The sequence below is a fragment of the Ochotona curzoniae genome, unplaced genomic scaffold, assembly GCF_017591425.1.
Source record: "Ochotona curzoniae isolate NIBS_2020 unplaced genomic scaffold, NIBS_Ocur_1.0 contig_64, whole genome shotgun sequence".
Lineage (NCBI taxonomy): Eukaryota > Metazoa > Chordata > Mammalia > Lagomorpha > Ochotonidae > Ochotona > Ochotona curzoniae.
In genome coordinates, this window is record NW_024466502.1 from 43,179,065 (window position 1) to 43,197,621 (window position 18,557).

The window sequence follows — 18,557 nt, forward strand, 5'->3', positions numbered from 1 at the left end:
ATGTTTCTGTTTCTATTCAATCTTTTCTGAGGAATGGATTTGAAGGTTTGGGCAGATATTGTGCCCAGGTCTTGGGATGCCAATTAAGACTCCCAGCACCCATACATGTGCCTAGATTTGATGCTTGCTTCTGGTGCTGACATCAGTACTTGTTAATGCAGACCTTGGGAGGCAGGAGTGATGGAGCAAGTGAATGGCTCCCTGCCACTCATTAGAGAGACCTGGACTGAGTTACAAGGTTTTAGATTTGGCCCTTAACCCAAAGTCACTGAAAGTAATTTTAAAACGAATAGGGCATGGGAATTGTCCCTCTTACATCCTAAAAAGATGAAGGTTTTGGTAGTTAATGTACAGATCATCAAAAAAAGTAATGAATATGATTAAAATGGCATCTTCAGATTTTATTATTGTTTATAGTCCTACTCCTGTGAACAAGTGTGGTCTTTCTACTGAATTCTTTATTTAGTGGAGGGTTAAGTCTCTGACTATAAAGTAAACTGTTAAGTATGTTACTGTAAATCGTAAAAGAAAAGATTTTTTAAAAGCAAAGAGTGGGAAGTATATGTGACAGTAAGTATTAAAAGGAAAAATTAAAGAAAAGCAAAGAGGGTGGGAAGTATCATCAGGAGCTTAAACCTATATATCAGATGCATAAAATATGAAGACTCATTTTTAATTGTAAAAGAAGTGTATTATGCAAATCCATTTCATTACAAAACATATTTTCAATGGCTACTAGTACGAAGCGCCTCACATCTGTCCTCACATTAAGAAGGTCAGAGGTAGGAATCTCACTGTCTTCACTAAAACATAGATCCTGTTGGGCTTGACCAATTACAAGCTTTGGTGTATTCTCAAGAAACAGTTTCTGCACATAAGATCATTTCTTAACAGAGTTAACAACCAAAATGAAGAACTAAAGCACAATAAAAAGTATCCAACATGACTGCTTAATCCTAACAAAGTGGATATCATTATCATGTATAGTTCAAATCCATTAAAGTGCAATTACCCATTCACACTTGGGGACTAAGAGGATAGTAAAGTGATAGCTATGTGGCTAAATTTGATCATTCATCTTCCTTTGCAGAATGACTGACAATTTTTCAGTAAATACATATAAAATATATCAAATTTTTCACTCAGAGAGTAACTACTAAATATTTGAGCACATGTTCTTAATAGATAAAATCATCACCAAAATGAAATTCAACTTAATCAGCAGCAACTATCGCCAGATCTAATGACCAAGTTTGAGCATGTTCAGATTAAATCAAAACCTATTACCAAACACTCATGGAAAACAAATGAAGGAATAAATGAGAAATATTATTAACAGTGGTCTTAAAGTACTGTCAATAATGCTTTGCCCATCCAAAAACTGTTCTCTGGAAATGCTAGGCAGACACAACATATAAGCCTGTAACACGCTTGTTTTCATTCCTCAATCTCAGCCACCCAACTAACGGAGAAAAGACCTACAGGGTTAAAAAAAAAATCAGAATCAATGTACTACAGTTAACACAATTTCTCAAAGGAAAAGCTCACAAGCTTTTACTCAGGAAGTACTTATTTCACACATATGTTATAATAAAACCCCCAATAAAAACCACAATGTCTTGTGGGCAGAGACCTTCCATCTGCCAGCTCACTCCTCAGGCCAGTTCAAAGTCAGGGGCATGGAACATCAGTCTGGTCTCCCATGCCAAAAGCAGAAGCATAAGTCCTTTGAACATCTTTTTGCTGCCTTCCCAGGTGCATTGGCAAAAAGCTGGACAGAAAGCAAGGTGGCTGGGACTTGAATCAGCATTTGAATATGGGATGCCAAAGTGACCTTGGTGGCCACAAACACTGTACCATTACACCAGCCTCAAGATCAAAACTATTTCCACAGTACTATATTATCTTTCAGATTTACTAATTCTCTCATGAGGATATGAAAACTGTTAACTGATGAAGAAACAGAGAAATATAAGTGCATTTTTTAATGTATTTTTATTTTGAATTTTGAATTATGTGGCACAATTTCATGTAGGCTGGGATTCCCCTTTAAACTCCCACTGCCCCAGTCAGATCATTTCCATTTTGTTACAATAATATAGTCCTTCGTAAGGAATCATAATTCTATCAGTCTCTTATTTAAGTGTACCCCAACATTGTTGGTACAATGTCAGACAGTCCAGCACCCCATTGTGTACACATGTCCAACAGTTTCATTGGGTCCATCTTTTGTCTGGAAGTAGGGATGCATGTTCCATTATACCCCCATGTCTGTATATGATAGACCCCATTACTCCATCACTATATATTACCATAAGTGAGAAGCCATGAAACAAGATTAACAACTGGTATGAGTTAGAACAGCCATAACAACAACAAATTGGACTATTGGAGTTACACTTTCCATATTGATTTCCTTATATAAGAGAATATATGGTATTTGTTCTTTTGTTATTGACTCATTTCATGAGCATAATGGTCTCTAGTTGGAACCACCTGGCTGTAAATGGAATAATTTCATTCTTCTTAATGGCTGAATAATATTCCATGGAATAGATGTACCACAGTTTCTTTAACCACTCTTCATTGGATACACATCTGGACTGTTTCCATGTCTTTGCTATTGCAGATTGTGCTGCTGCAAATATAGTATTACAGATCCCCTTCTCACATGTAGATCTCATTTCTATTGGAATATGCCTAGGAGCAGGATAGCTGGGTCATATGGCAGGTTTATTTGCAATTTTCCAAGCCCTCTCCATACTGATTTCCACAGTGGTTGTACAAGCCTACACTCCCACCAGCAGTGAAGGAGGGTACTTTTCTCCTCACATCTATGCCAGAAGGTGTTAGTTGAGTTCTGAATGTAGGCCAGTCTCACTGGAATCTGGGGTACCTCAACGTGGTTTCCATTTGTCTCTCTGTTATGGCTGGGAACCTGAGCATCTTTTCATATGTCTGTTAGCCATCTGAATCTGTTCTTTTGAGAAAAGTCTGTTCATTTCTGTTGCCCATTTTGTTACAGGGTTGGTTTTTTTGGCTGTCCCTGGGTTTCTGAAGCTCTTTGTAAATCCTGGATATTAGTCCCCTATCACTTCTATAGTGTGCAGAAATTTTCTCCCATTCTGTTGGTTGCTTCTTCACTTTGTTAAATATTTCCTTTGCTGTACAGAAGCTTTTTAGTTTGATGTAGTCCCATTTGTTCATTTTGGATTTGATTGCCTTTGCTTTTGGCATCTTTTCTAGGAAGTCTTTCTCTGTTCCTGTATCTTGGAGTGTGCTTCCTATGTTTCCTTTTAATAGTTTGATGGTTTCTGGGTGTAGATTTAGGTCCTTGATCCATTTAGAGTTAATTTGTGTGTAATGTGACAAGTGTGAGTCTTGCTTCTTAATTCTACATGCTGCTATCCAGTTGTCCCAACAGCATTTGTTGAATAGACCAGGATTTTTGCCTGGGTTATTTTCAATTTTCTTGTCAAAGATTAGTTGACTATACATGTGTGGGCTCCCTTCTGGTGTTTCTATTCTGTTCCACTGATCTTAAGATAATGGTTCAAAGATGTCTTGGCTAACTTTTCATGAATAAACAACAAGACTTAATTACAATTTGACTTGAATTTCTTCTGAAAAAGGAAAGCCAAATTTTTTTGGAACTTTTCCAAGACTTAAGACTTAAAAAACCCATTTTTAGAATTTATGTAAAATAAATATAAATTTAGATGCTAGAATTTAGTAGTGTAAATTTAAAAATGTATAAATGTAACAAAAACTTTAAGAACTATGAAATCACAAAGTAAAGTTATATGGGAGTGAGGCAAAAGATGGGGAACTTAAAATCCACAGCACAAATTGCTTTCTCTTCCTTTATTCTGCTATTTCCACCTTGTAACTCAGCAGGATAGAAACAGACCAATAAGATGATTCTGAAACAATTAGAAGATCATAGCTGAAAGCTGTTCTGAAGCCCACAACCTTTAAGCGAGTAACAAATTCTCTGCATAAGAAAAGATTTTTGACACTCACCATCTCTATTTGTTTCCCATTCCACATTTTCTTCTTCACTTTCGGGAGTTCTCTCCTTTGTGATTTTTATGTCTTCTTTTTCCCTGTGTCTCCCTCTTGAAGATTCTTTCTAAAAAGCACATATATACATATAGAAAAAAATACTTTTAAACAACTCTCCAAGATAGGTATTACACTACAGAACATTTTCATTTCCCCCAGCTTTGCTTCACCAAAGACTTAATTTTATAAATAGCACCTTTTCGACCAAGTAGATAAAATGATAGGTTCTAGTGTAGCACCCCAATGAAAAGGCTATTCTACATCCATTCCACTTAAGAACAGTACTTGGTAAACGTAGAGCAGTTAAGATTTTAAAACATACAAAGCAAATTTAATACCTTAACAAGTATTTGATATTCTACTACATACTGAGTTTCTAAGTGAAAATCACCAGGGAAATGAGGCTAAAAAGAAAATAATATGACAGAAACTGTATATAACCATGTTTAAAAACAAGTAAATGAGGGCTAATTCATAGAATTTCAAATAACATAATTAACCTAAAATTCAGTATCAATTAAAATAAGACATTTTCTAAACACCTGCAGATAAACCCAGATTTCAACAATTTCATAAAGACACTTTTAAAAAGAGATTTCATTTATACTAATAAAACTAAATGCTGTTACCAATAGCCTTAGCAAATTAGTCTTTAATACTGTGGCTAAAATCCAGGTTTTACATTTTACTTCAGGTATACCAAGAGCTTATACATATTACAGAACAGTAATTCATTTTATAAAATTAAGTAAATGTTTTGTTATATCAGATTGAAACTACATTTAATTAGATGCTAAGTAAAGGGAATAACCAATGTCACACAATTATTTTTCCACCACAGTAAAATTCTCCCTTTTATTTACACTATTGAGTATAAGACATTAAAATATAAAGATATTAAATGCTCAAACTTCTTTCTGAGCACCATCAGCCATATAATTTGGTTCCTTAAAACACAAATCACTCTTTGAAATCTTTTTAAAGAATTCTAACATCACTTCTTGGCTTTTTGGCTAAGATCAAGTGTAAAGAATTCTAATATAACTGCCCCCTAAACTTTACTGTATTACATATAAGATGACTAATTTGGGGAGTGAACCTGTGGATGCATACTGGACTTGATGATTCCAGCATTAAGCCTTTTTTACTATAATATAAATTTAAAATATTTAAAATACTATCCCACAGGGAAAAAAAAATAAAGGGAAGGCAGGAGGGTAGGGGAGAGAGAGAAGGAGGAAGATCGGAAATGTACTACAGTCTTACAAAAGCATCTGCAAACAATACTGATTTGTTAAAACTGATTAAAAATGTTAAAAAGATAATATTTATAGTATGAACACTATATGTGATACTGCATAATGACAGTAAAATTACTGAATATACTACAGAATGGTATAAACATTAACTCTTTCAACTGTTCAGTGACATACCTTTGACAATTTGAAACTAGACATGGAGTTAGAATTTATAGCAAAAATACTGTAAATGTTACTTATTAAAAATCCATTACAACCAATCTCGTTTGCTTTCCCAGGCCACAGGCAGGGAGCTAGATGGGAAGCAGGGCCCCTGGGATTAGAACTGGCATCCATATGGGACTGCAGCACATTCAAGGCGAGGACTTTAACCACTACGCTATCGCACTGGGCCCAAACTTTTGGGTTTTAAGAACATGATGAAGAACATGAAGATAATTTACAGAATGGAAGAAGATGTTTGCAAATATATGAGACTTATGTCTAAAATGCAAAGAACTCTCACACCTCAAAAAATTTAATGAATAAAGGATCTTCACAAAAGTACAAAAGCATATAAAAAGATACTTAGCACCTTTAGTTATCAGGGAGTGTACAAAAAAAAAATCAAACTTATTGTCCCTTCACATCCAGCAGAATAGTTATAATCAAAATGATAATGGTGAAGTGTTAGGAAAGATACAGGGAACCTCCCATATTCTGCTGCCAAGAGTATTTAACGGGAAAGGATGCAGTATGGTCGATGCGCTAAGCAGTGTTGTCAGATAAAAGGAATAATCCCTAGTGTTCCAAAACAAGGTAGGATAACGATGGTAACAACTTGAGTATTTCAAAATTACTCAAAGAAATGATGTCTGAGATGACAGATATGTTACCTTAAACTGATCTTTCCAACAATATATGTATGAATGGAATCGCATATAGAAATGTAAAACTACTACGTATCAGTTGAAAAAGTACATTTTCTAAAAAACAATAAATGGTACAGCCACATAAGGAAACAGTTCAGCAATTCCTCAAAAGGCTAAAAATACTCACTATGACTCAGCAAGCTACTCCCTGGCATAAATATAAGAAAATAAAAGCATATGTTCAAACAAAAAATGTACACAAGCCTACATGGAAAAATTGGGAAACGGCCCAAATATCCATCAATTGATGAACAGAAAACCAAAACACTGTCAATGGAACATAATAATAATTAGAAAAGCAAAGAATACAATGCCAATACAGCTTATATGGGTCATGAACCTCAAAAACACTATGTCAAATGAAGGAAGCTAGTCAAAGAAGGCCGCTCAGAACTGGCTCAACAGGTATTCTAGACTAGTGGAGAGTGTGTCAAGACAAGCGTGAGTAATGGAAATAGTCCACAACTGGATATTCTAAAAACCCTGATGTGCACATTAAATAAGTGAACTATATGGTGTGTGAATTTTATTTGTGTCAGAAAAGTAGTTTCTTGAAAAAAATTGATTGTGGGAAAGATTCTACTCCTGACACATTTTTCTTTTACTTAATGAACTAAATCACAAACTGTTATTTCTCTTTTGGCTTCACTGTCAGCAAATTCAAAGCTGCTTTCCTTTAGCTAAGCTTTCTAATTCACTTTCTGTCACCTGCTGCACTGCTACCACTGTTCTCATTTGTGAGTATTTTACTGTTAGCCCTTTTTAATCTTCCTTGGAAGAAGTATGTGATGGTTGGCCAAATTTTGAAAATGTAACAATATATTCAGATACTCATATTCTCAGTTCAGACACAAAAAAGCCTGTTGCATTCAGCTTGGGTGAGGACAATCTCTTCCATTTCAACTACCCTGAAGAACAGAAAAAAAAAACAATTTTCCAGAGAATTTTTATCATTACCCATGATGAACATTCTAATGCCATATTACACATCTGCCATAAGATAATGCTTAAAATAGAACTTAGCTAACAATCACTACTGAAATTCAGATTTACTTTGGACAATTAATTCCTACCCTAACAGGTGAGGAAGACTCCTCTGCATTCCGTTTCTGGGACTCAGCATCCACATCTTGACGCTTATTTTTCATTCTTTCTCTGAGATCCCCTGTGGGTCTCTCTGGTGACCTTGGAATCAAAACATAAAAACAAACAACAAGAATATGTATTTACACAACATCAGAATGACCCCAGAAGCCTCATTGTAGTTTTTCTAACTGTTCCTGGCTGCTAAATTTCTGTATAATAACCAATTTGTTTCAGTTTAAATTTTAATATCTAAAAATATGAACACATGTTTTCTCTGAATACCACACAAAACAAATGTATATATATAAAATCTACAGGTACTGGCAAATATGTATAAGAAAACAATTACATAATTAACACCTTGACATGTTTTCTTATTAACATGAATAAAGTAGTTATATAGGAGTTTCATGTTATTCTTACAACTTTTATTAAATTTTAAATTATTTCAGAACAAAACCAAAGGATTTAAACCAAAATTTTTAGATGGTGATTTTACATTCTGCTATGATTTTGTTTTTAAAACGAAAGGGAGAAAACATTAAAAAAAAAAAAACCAGGAAGGCTTTTTAATTTATACTGAAAATCTGATAATATTTGGTTATGCAGCTACTTTATTATTAAATGAGAAACAAAGGAGAAATGGAAGCCATATTGTGTTTAAGAAATATTTTCAACCAAACTTTACAAAAGGATAACTGAAACTACGGAACACTACGTCCCTCTCACCACCAAGATGCACCATCTCTCTCCACGTATTAGCAAAGTCATAACTCAATCATGTAAGTAATAACTGAATAATCATGTTAATTCAGTTTTCTCATTAATACCAACTATATGGTTAGTACAAAAGTAAATTTAGTTCATTCATTTTAAAGCATCTCCATATTTACATGTACACATGTGTATTTAAGACAATTATAGTAAATATTCTATCAGTTAAATCCTATGCACCCTGGTTTGTAACAATGAATTTACAAATAATATATTTTAAATAATAAAATCATTTACCATGAAACTGCTTTTACCCAAATAGCATCTAAAAGAGTGAATGCTCACTAAATATCTTTTGAAGATTTATGTATTAGAAAGGCAGAGTTAGAGAAAAGCAGAGACAAAGATCTTTCATCCACACTACCCAGATGGTCACAAAGGCCAGGCCTGGGCCAAGCCAAAGCAAGGAGACCTGAGCTTCTCTGGGTCTCCCATGTGGGTGGCCAGGACCAAACACTTGGACCATCCTCCACTGCTTTCCCAGGTGTGTCAGCAGAGACAGATCAGAACTGGAGCAGCTGAGACCACAACTTGAGCCCACATGGGATGCGATGCTGCACACGGCAGATTAACTCGCCACACCACAGAGAAAGACCCTCTCAATGTCTGATGCATCAGTAAGTACTTTTTTTTAATATCTGAGTCATATTATGAAATATATTTTTGTTAACAGAAAAAGAAAAATACACAAATACCAAATGGAAAAACATTCATAGCATAGCAGAGAATACAATAAAAATATTACTCTACACCTATTAATTTCCATTCTGAACAAATTTCTTCAAGGCTATCTTATACAAACATTCTGAGTTAGCTAATAAATTTTAGCTGAATTTTTTTCAGCTAAACTTTATCATAAATATGGTATATTTATTAAAATATGGTATCATTAAAACTGTATCATGAATATGGTAAAAATAAACAAGAAATATTAAAATTACTGAATAATTTTCCCAGGTATGTTTTGTGTGCATATACCGACAGCTAATTAAACAATTACAATAAAGACTAATATCTTCCTCATTAACAGAAGAATGACAACATGAATAAAATAACATATCTGGCATTACAAATAAACTAAAATGTACATTGTTTAAGTGAGCAGATTAGCTAGTAAGTGTCATGTATTTTAAATTCTGATAAACTTCAAAATCTATGCCAGGCCTCCAGACACAAACTCATCAGTTAAAAAATGATCACCAATTGTCAATACTCAGTTTACATTATACTACTTCTGTAGTAGCAGGTTATTTACCAATCAAGTTGAAACTGTTCTTCTAACTATATTTATATATGCTATTTCATTAACCACTAAAATCATCAGAAGAGAATCAAAAGAAAAACGGAACTTATAAATCATATTCATATTGGCTAAAAATGTATTAAAGCAAATGATCATAAATAGCACATTTCTTGCCATTTGCCATTTATCTAGAAAACAAATGCATATTTTTATTTACTCTAAAAGACTGACAGAAGGATTTGGCAAATTTTTTTCAATCAAGAGTTCATATAAGATTTGAATTTAGAAACATGTGAAGAAAACACAAAATCATATCTCATTTAAATTTTATCATTTTTTTTCGCACACAGCTTTTTTCATTATTTTTTATGATACGCTTCCATAGGTTCCGGTATTTCCCCTCCCTCAAGCTCCCACTTTCCTACTAATTCCTCCTATATCATTACAATAGTATAGTTCTTCATATACAGTAATAAGTTCATCATTCTGCTTTTTATGCATATACATTGTAGGTATGGACAATGGCAGATTCCAGCATCCCATTGTCAAGTTATATCTAGCAGTTTCATTGAAGGTCCATCTTTGATTTGAAAGTAGAGATAGTCACTGCATTGTATGTTCACACCTGTATGTGACAGTCTCTACTACAGTTACTATACATCCCCTTAAATGAAAAACCATAAAACAAAACCAACAGGAAGTAAAAGAGAAGATTTACATGAATTTAAATAACACACTACTGAATGACCAATGTGTAACTGAGGAAATGAAAATCAAAAACCTTGATTTGGCTTCAGTGCTGCGATTTCCTGTGTGACCTATTCCTTAAATTCCCTGAAATCCTGTTTGTGTGTCCTGATGTTATTAAAAAACTTTATAACAAGCTTTTAGAATTCATTATCCCTTTTCCTCAATGTCTTCCTTAGTTAAAACTGAGGTTGACAAAGCTTTTTGCTCCTTTGCAGTGGAGGCATCAGTAATATTCATTGTGCCTCTGTTTCTTCTTTTGCTCTTGGTTACTGCTATTCTGGTTAGCAGATTCCTCTCCTTACAGCCAGTTTCTAAATTGTGCCACCTACTGGTCTACAAGTTGATTTTGCCAATTGGTTTGGTATCCAGTTCTTCATTTGCAATCACCTGTGTCACTCCCTCAAAGGAGTTTCAGTCCCAGGTTCTTGTCCTAGGCTTCCACCGTGGACTCTGTAGTCCCAGCTTCTGGCTCACCATTCTCCACCCGCTGTGATCCTATGCTGTGGTTGTACCATTGCTTGCACAGCCTTTCTCCCACTCCCAGTTTTGAGCAGTGTAGTGAATTAGGGAGACACAAGCTGTGGGTTGTCAGCAGTGCTGGTCATGCTGAAACTGCTGGCCACTACAATGAGGGCCATCCGCACCTATTTTGGGTGGAACCTGTAAGATGGCCAAGTCAGTACTATTTCCCTATGGGATCAGTGCAATGCACTGAGCTGGAAGTGAGTTCTCACCTGCCTCAGTCCCCGCACATTTCTCTAATATTCCTTTAGCCCCATAACCTTTTTCCTCAGCACTCAAAATGGTACTTGATGTGTCACTGGTAGGGGTCTAAGCTGTGAAATCCATCCTGTTCCTCCACCCACTTGCTTGGGCTTTGCCACTCTGCTTCTGCTCACGATCAAATCAAGCCAATCACCAGGATAGGCAGTTCTACACCCAGGTTCACCTCCTGAGCTCCCCGTTAACTCTCTTCCCACCTGGCTGCTGGTGGAGCTCTGATTACTAACCGCTGACTGCTGCTGGGATGTCTGGTTACTGCAACCCCAATCTGCTGTCTCCAGTGCTTCCCTGTGTCCACAGGTGTTCAGGTGTCCCTTTGTTGTTGGCCTGACCTCTCCTATTTCCCTGTATTGTGCTCTCTGTTTCACCCTGGCTAATGATTCTCCATCTTTTCAAGTGTCCTCACTCTATTTCGCCATCTTGACTGTTGCTCATTTAAATTTTAATGCTTTAAAATTCAAAAATACTCTTTCCTTAGAAAAAACTAAATCTGGAGATCATGTCATCCTGTTGTCTTAAATATCTATTCAATAAGCAATAACAGGGGAGAGGTACATAGAAATGCTGTTATTTAAAAGATGGTCAAAACATGTTAAGACTAAAACCAAAATCAAAAAATCTAATCAAAAAAGATAATTCATATTCATATTATATGAGATAAATTACAAACATCATTTTCTACAACAGTATGTAAACAATTCAAAGTTCTTGGTTACCTTCTATAATTGCTGCTATAACCTTTACCACGAGGTGAGGGTCCATGTACAAACCTACATGTGTTTCCATAAAGGCAGTTGCCAGTCTTCAGCCAGTTGCGGCACTGTGTCTAAAATACAGATATTACTAAGTTAATTTCATATTTATTTCTAGAAAAACAATGCCAGAGGGGCAAAATTAAAACACACTTTTATCAGAAGTCCAGTACACTCATGATATTTTACTCCCCAATATGAAAACACGAAACATACGAAAAATCCATAAACCCTATCATTCACCTTTCCACTCACTCCTTTTTGTAAATAAAAAAACATATTTTTTCATTTTTAACAAATTTTTATTTTGAATTTTGAATTATGTGGCACAATTTCGTGTAGGCTGGGATTCCCCCTAAACTCCCACCCCCCCCATCAGATTATTCCCATTTTGTTACAATAATGTAGTCCCTCATAAGGAATCATAATTCTATCAGTCTCTTATTTAAGTGTACCCCAACATTGTTGGTACAGACAATGTCAGACAGTCCAGCATCCCATTGTCTACACATGTCCAACAGTTTAACTGGGAATCCATCTTTTGTCTGGAAACAGGGATGCATGTTCCATTATACCCCGACATCTGAATTTGATAGACCCCATTACTCTATTACTATATACTTCCATAAGTGAGAAGCCATAAAACAAGGTTAACAACTGGCATGAGTCAGAACAGCCACAACAACAACAACATCAACAAATTACAGCACCATGAAAAAAAAATGCGCCACTGAGTAACCAACACATGGGTGACAAAAAGGAAACACAAGTCTCTTGGGAAAAATGATGCCATCATTCCCAGATTGGCAGAATCAACATTATCAAAATGACCATATTACCAAAAGCAATATACAGATTCAATGCAATCCCAATCAAAATCCCAACAAATTTCTTCTCAGAAATAGAAAAGATGATTCCAAAGTTCATCTGGAATCATAAAAGACCACAAACAGCTAAAGCTATACTGAAAAATAGAAATCAAGCTGGAGGAATCACAATTCCAGACCTCAACACATACTACAGAGCAGTAGTTATCAAAAACAGTCTGGTACTGGTACAGAAACAGAGAAGATCAGTGGAACAGACTAGAAACACCAGAAGGGAGCCCACACATGTATAGTCAACTAATCTTTGACAAGAAAATTGAAAATAACCCAGGCAAAAATCCTGGTCTATTCAACAAATGCTGTTGGGACAACTGGATAGCAGCATGTAGAATTAAGAAGCAAGACTCACACCTGTCATATTATACACAAATCAACTCTAAATGGATCAAGGACCTAAATCTACACCCAGAAACCATCAAACTATTAAAAGGAAACATAGGAAGCACACTCCAAGATACAGGAACAGAGAAAGACTTCCTAGAAAAGATGCCAAAAGCAAAGGCAATCAAATCCAAAATGAACAAATGGGACTACATCAAACTAAAAAGCTTCTGTACAGCAAAGGAAATATTTAACAAAGTGAAGAAGCAACCAACAGAATGGGAGAAAATTTCTGCACACTATAGAAGTGATAGGGGACTAATATCCAGGATTTACAAAGAGCTTCAGAAACGCAGGAACAGGAAAAAAAAAACCTATAACAAAATTGGCAACAGAAATAAAATACATAAATAAAATAAAATACATTTAACAAAATATACAAACCCAACATTCTTGAGATCTATCTACCTTTATGACACCAATCAGTATTTCAACAAGCACATTCTAGGAGAAGCCCTGTGCCTGCCTCAGTGGTGACTCACCTCTGTTGTGCTGCCAGTGCTTGGGCCAAGCCTCTCAAACACACTGGGTCTTCGGGATGTGCTGTCAGAGATAGTTTTGGTATTTTCCACTGTGACTTTCCTTCTAATTTTTGACATTTTGTACTACTCAGCCAAAAAAAAAAAAAAAGGCAAAACTGTAAAAACCTTCAGATTCAAATAACTGAGCCCATAACTCAGAAGTGGATACAATTGTAGGTAGCACTGTAAAACTGCAGAGGAAGTTCTGCGGAGAGAAAAAGCAACAGGGGAGGTCACAGGTAAATAGAAGTAGGGTATCTACTGAAATACAGAGTATGACTGAATTTACAGTAACTGAAATCTGTTGGCTAAAACTATAATTTATGCAAAGTGAACAAATTAAATTCTATGCACAGAGTAAAATTTTCACAGTATTCAGTCTCAGAAGACACTATAAAATGGTTTGAAATTTACAAAACTTGCCAGAATTTACTAACTTCAACCTTTGAGAAAGTTGTTAAACGTCAACTAGTTACTTAAAAATATTTATAAAAAGAAAATAAGAAATAGGGGATAGCCACAGGAAAACAATAAAAATCAAGTAAAAATTCCATTAATAACAAATTGTTTTATACAGTTTATATGATAACAGTAGTTATGATGCAAAAATTAGCTTGTGAGAAAAATAAATGCTAGTTAGTATTCTGACTTTCCAGGTGTGAAAAAGAAGTACCCTGATCAAGGATACTGATTACAAAAATGTATATATATAAAATCTTAATAAGATGGCATTCTTTCAAAATAGAAAAGGTAACAACAAGGCTATAATTAACAACAAGAAAAGACAAATTGTAATAACGATTTTTAATAAGTATTCAAAATTAAAACTGTAACTGAAAGTTAATCCAATTATCAGTGTTCTTCAAAAAGGTCACAAAAAAGCATATTATGAAGAACCTATGTATGAGTATCAAAAAGTTTACATCAAAAGAAATACATTTCTAAATTCTACTGTCCAACAATTTTTTAAGTACTCTCATGTAGCTGGATAAGTCTAACAGAAATCACAGCAGATAATGCTAATTTGTGCTAGAAAACAACAATAAGTGCTGTGTCACACAGTTACAGCCCACAGTAAATAACTGTGAAAAGTCGTAGGAAATAATGAAAAGAAATAAGAATTCAATTTGCATGCATTGAACAAAAAATAAAAAACAGCTGATTCTTGTTAGTAATTAAGTTACTAAAAAAGCCGAAGTTCCTCTGGATAGCAAACCTTCTTTATAAAGACCACAATGCTCTTTAAGATGGCTGCAAAGCAAAGACATTACTTAAAAGGAAACTGAGTCATGGTAATATGAAATCAAAAATTTTTAAAAATTCATAACATTTGGTTCAATGAGATGCTCAAGTCATATTTCCGAAGAACTCCCCCAAAAGAAAACAACATCTGAGGGCTAAAAAAACGATAGTGAACCCAGAAGAGAGAAATATGAAATAATAAAAACAGAAAAAAGCTATATTCTTCTTGTTCCTTACATACAAAATGAAAAACCTTCTCAAGAGCACTTCCTAAGAAATCAGAGAAGAAAGTAGTTACAAATTTTAAAAATCACTGCAGTGTATCAAATAAAATAATTGCTGCAAAGTAAAATCATTTATGCAACAACTGTTCTCCAAACAGAGAACTGTACATGAGTTCTACATACTGGTTGTAACCCGTTTTATTTCTCTCAGATTCATTCTGAACAATTTCTGGAAAATACAGAGCTTTAAGAAAATTTTTTTTTCTTTTTTTTACAATTTATTTGTAAGCAAGACCCAATAAGAATTAAATGTGTCACCCAATATATATAAAAAAGGCATATGGATATTAGTATAGATTCACATCAGATTCCTCATTCATCAACTGAACTGTTAAAACATATTTTAGCAAACTTAAAACTAAATGAGTTTCAAATTTTCCTTATTAGTTACTCAGAACTTGGAAAACAGAAGTTCAACCTATCAGAACCTCAAAGAGATTAACTCAAACCTTAGATTTTCCCCTCCACCATCATACACAAGTGAGTCAATTCTGCCCCACCTCTGCCTCAAGTGTGCCTCCATTGCCAACACACACTCCTGCCAACATCCCCAGGCACCCATTCCAGGCTCACCAGAACAAAGGCAGTGTACCTTCTTTCTTTGTACCAGAAAGTCTTCTTAATTTTTTTTTAGTATTATTTTCCAAGACACAGTTTTGTAGGAAAAGGGATTTCCCCCTTTCCTTCCCCTTCCTCTCTCCCCATTTTCCCCATATTATTACAGCAGCATTAGTCCTCAGTCACAGTTACAAGCCTGACATTCTGCTGTTAAGTATATCACGCCATTGTAGGCACAGGTAAATGATAAAAAAATCTAGTAACAAATGGTCAAAGTTTCATTGGGAGTACTCCTCTTATTCATTGGGAGTACTCCTCTTATTCCAGTATAGAGATATGTACTATAAGGTATCTTCACGTAAGGGTAGTGTATTCTGCATGAAGACAACAAGCTATTAGTTATCCTTGCAACACTGGTCATCTTGAACACCTTTTCCTGTTTCTAAGAGCTTGAGGTATTAACTAGTTCTTTCCTGGCTCTGCATTTGTTCCCTGACCCAACTGGAAAGTGTGACCTCACAGCTTCTCCCCAGTTCTAGAGTCCTAGGCCAACGGAAGATTTCAAAAGGTTTGAGGGTTATGCCAAAAAAAAGAACCGAGTGAGGATCGACAATCCAAGCTACATCACTCACTCATGTATTTTCAATACTGCTTCCCAAAGAAATAAAATGGGACTCCCACTCAATATTCTCTTACCAAGAGACTACTGCAAAGTCTTCCAACTAAGGAGCAAAAAATGAATTAAGTAAGAATGTACTGATTTTTTTTTTCAGAGTACAAGTGTCAAACACTGCCCTAAAATGACTCTATATCTGAGTACCAGGTCTAGGTTACAGGGAGAGCCTAGAGCAATACTATATATCTACACAGACAGCTGGGGGGAGGGGGAGCAAAAATAGGAAAAGCAGAAAATGGATATTTCTATTTAAAAAGAAATCTTTTGATTATCCATCTAGGAACTTCTGTTAGTAGCCAACAATGAAGTTACCTGAGATATTCATGAGTTTATAGAAATAAAATGCTTTATGCTTGCCAAGTGTACAATACGTAATTTTAAATATCATCCATCTAAAACTTTTTACATTATTTTAAAATTGTTAACATCTAACATGAGTTCAATATAAATTTCATTCTTTTCTAAAAATGTGGGTCCTCACATGATGAATATAACATCAATGTGTACACATCACCAAAAGCAGGAAGGGAGACGTTTCTAACTTACGCCTGAACAGGCTTCCATCAGTGCCTCAGATTACAGGAGAAATGTGAGCAAAGACAAATAACGGAAACATTAGTCTTCCGCGGCACAGCCTCTGCGTGGAGTGAGTCTCAACAATGACTTACTAGTTCACTCTTCTGTGAAGGCGCTCTTCCACTCTTGCTTTCAAATTATTCTTCGAAGTGGCCATCACATTTCTACCAGTATCATCATCTCTTGCCCAAATACAAGAATTCCCAAAGCCCATTTGAAGAATAAACAAATATCTGAACCTTTATAATCTTTTCAATTTAAAAAAAAACAAAACCCAACAAACCAAGTTTGAGTGTCTTAAAGAGGTGACCAGAGGGCCTTAATAAATCAGCACCTCCAGGCCCCACACACTCCCAGGTCCACATCAATGGTGCGGCTGACAAAGGAGTAACAGATAAATGCCTCTTTCTGAATATTAATTCTTTCTAAAACCTGATTACGAAAATCTTTTCAATAAAATGCGTATTAGTTTCAATATTTCCACGCCAACCTACAATTACATCTTTCCAAAGTTTAACCTGCCAACATAAACTGGAAACATAAACCACTTTAACCTCCATGAAGAACAGCAAATTAGGAAGCTGTCATACAATGAAGCAACTAAAACTACATAATGGTATTAACTATCACTAAGACAAATTTTCAAACCCTGTATTTTTTTCAATTAAGAGCGATATATTAAAAATAAGGTCTCAGAATAAATATTTTTTTTAAAAAACTTAGGGACTCTTCATGCTTGTATTTCATACTCTTAACAGAAAAAGAAAAAAAAAAGACTTTACTTTATGCTGCTTGGAAGAACTTAAAAAACTTTCTACAAAACAATCTTCCCAGTTGCATACTTGTGGATTCATGACACTTGTAAACAGGTCAAGAGAACTAAATTGAGCATCCACGTATTAGCAAGGCAATATTCTAGCACTATTTGGGGGGGGGGAGGGTTGGGAGGGGTGCTACTTCACACTGAATATCCCATGCAGGCAATGACCTATATAGAATGGCAATATACAAAATTACCAAAAGGGGCAAAAAAAAAAAAAACAAAAACAAAAACAGAGATTTCATTTATCAGCAAGAGTCAATGTATGCTATTAGATATCTGATAAAAAATAAACAGCTCCACCCTATTAAAGTGTAAATGAGAATGTACAGTTCACAGGTACAGAACTGGGGAGTGCTGGAAGTCCACTCCTCAGTAATTCTGTTGTCTATTTGGAAACATAATTCAGTTTCTCATATAAACTAGTGATTACTCATAAAATTTAGCAATGTATAAAAAAAAGCCATCCACTTTTAATTTATAGTACAGATTGAAAAGTTAGGTAAGTCTGCACTTCTTAAATGTGCAATTTTCATTCTGAATCACTAAAAATCAGGAAGTCAGTAAGAGGCATATACAAGTCTTCAAAATTTCATGAAAAAATGTATTATGAAAAAAGACATCAATTTCAGTAAGGTTTTACATCACAATAAATTTCCTTTGATTTTTCCACAAATCTTCCTAAGCACTCGGTAAAACTGAATCCTACCAGATAAACAGTCTTAGTTTCACAATGTAACAGTTATTTTTTCAGAGGAAAAGATAAGAGCTCCTGGTGCCCTAACCGCCCCCAGGTGTTGGCCTGAAGCCATTAACTACTTCTACAGATACAAACTGCTACATGCTTACAACAAATTTCCTTAGTCTCTTCCTGAAACTGTTATTATCTAAACACTTCACTGAGAAATTGGAACCGATTTAAAATTCTACAGACTGCGTCCACGAAAGCTCCCAAACACCTCGTGGAAGTACTCAAGATAGCACCACAG

At 35.1% G+C, this 18,557-nt stretch overlaps 1 protein-coding gene across 7 annotated transcripts in view; it reads right to left on the bottom strand.

Moving 5' to 3' along the window:
• ZC3H13 (zinc finger CCCH-type containing 13) overlaps positions 1–18,557 on the bottom strand; it is a 64,057-nt gene that overhangs the window by 44,483 nt on the left and 1,017 nt on the right. For 3 of the 7 annotated variants that reach the window (XM_040991385.1, XM_040991382.1, XM_040991380.1), the window contains exons 2-5: positions 13,374–13,499; positions 11,588–11,697; positions 7,309–7,420; positions 4,024–4,132 (exon numbers count right to left, since the gene is read on the bottom strand). In XM_040991385.1, the coding sequence (XP_040847319.1) occupies positions 4,024–4,132; positions 7,309–7,420; positions 11,588–11,697; positions 13,374–13,490 (448 nt within the window). In that variant the 5' untranslated portion in view covers positions 13,491–13,499. Of the gene's footprint in view, positions 1–4,023; positions 4,133–7,308; positions 7,421–11,587; positions 11,698–13,373; positions 13,618–18,557 lie in introns of all 7 variants that reach the window. The other 4 variants (XM_040991384.1, XM_040991381.1, XM_040991383.1 and 1 more) reach the window with 3 other exon arrangements.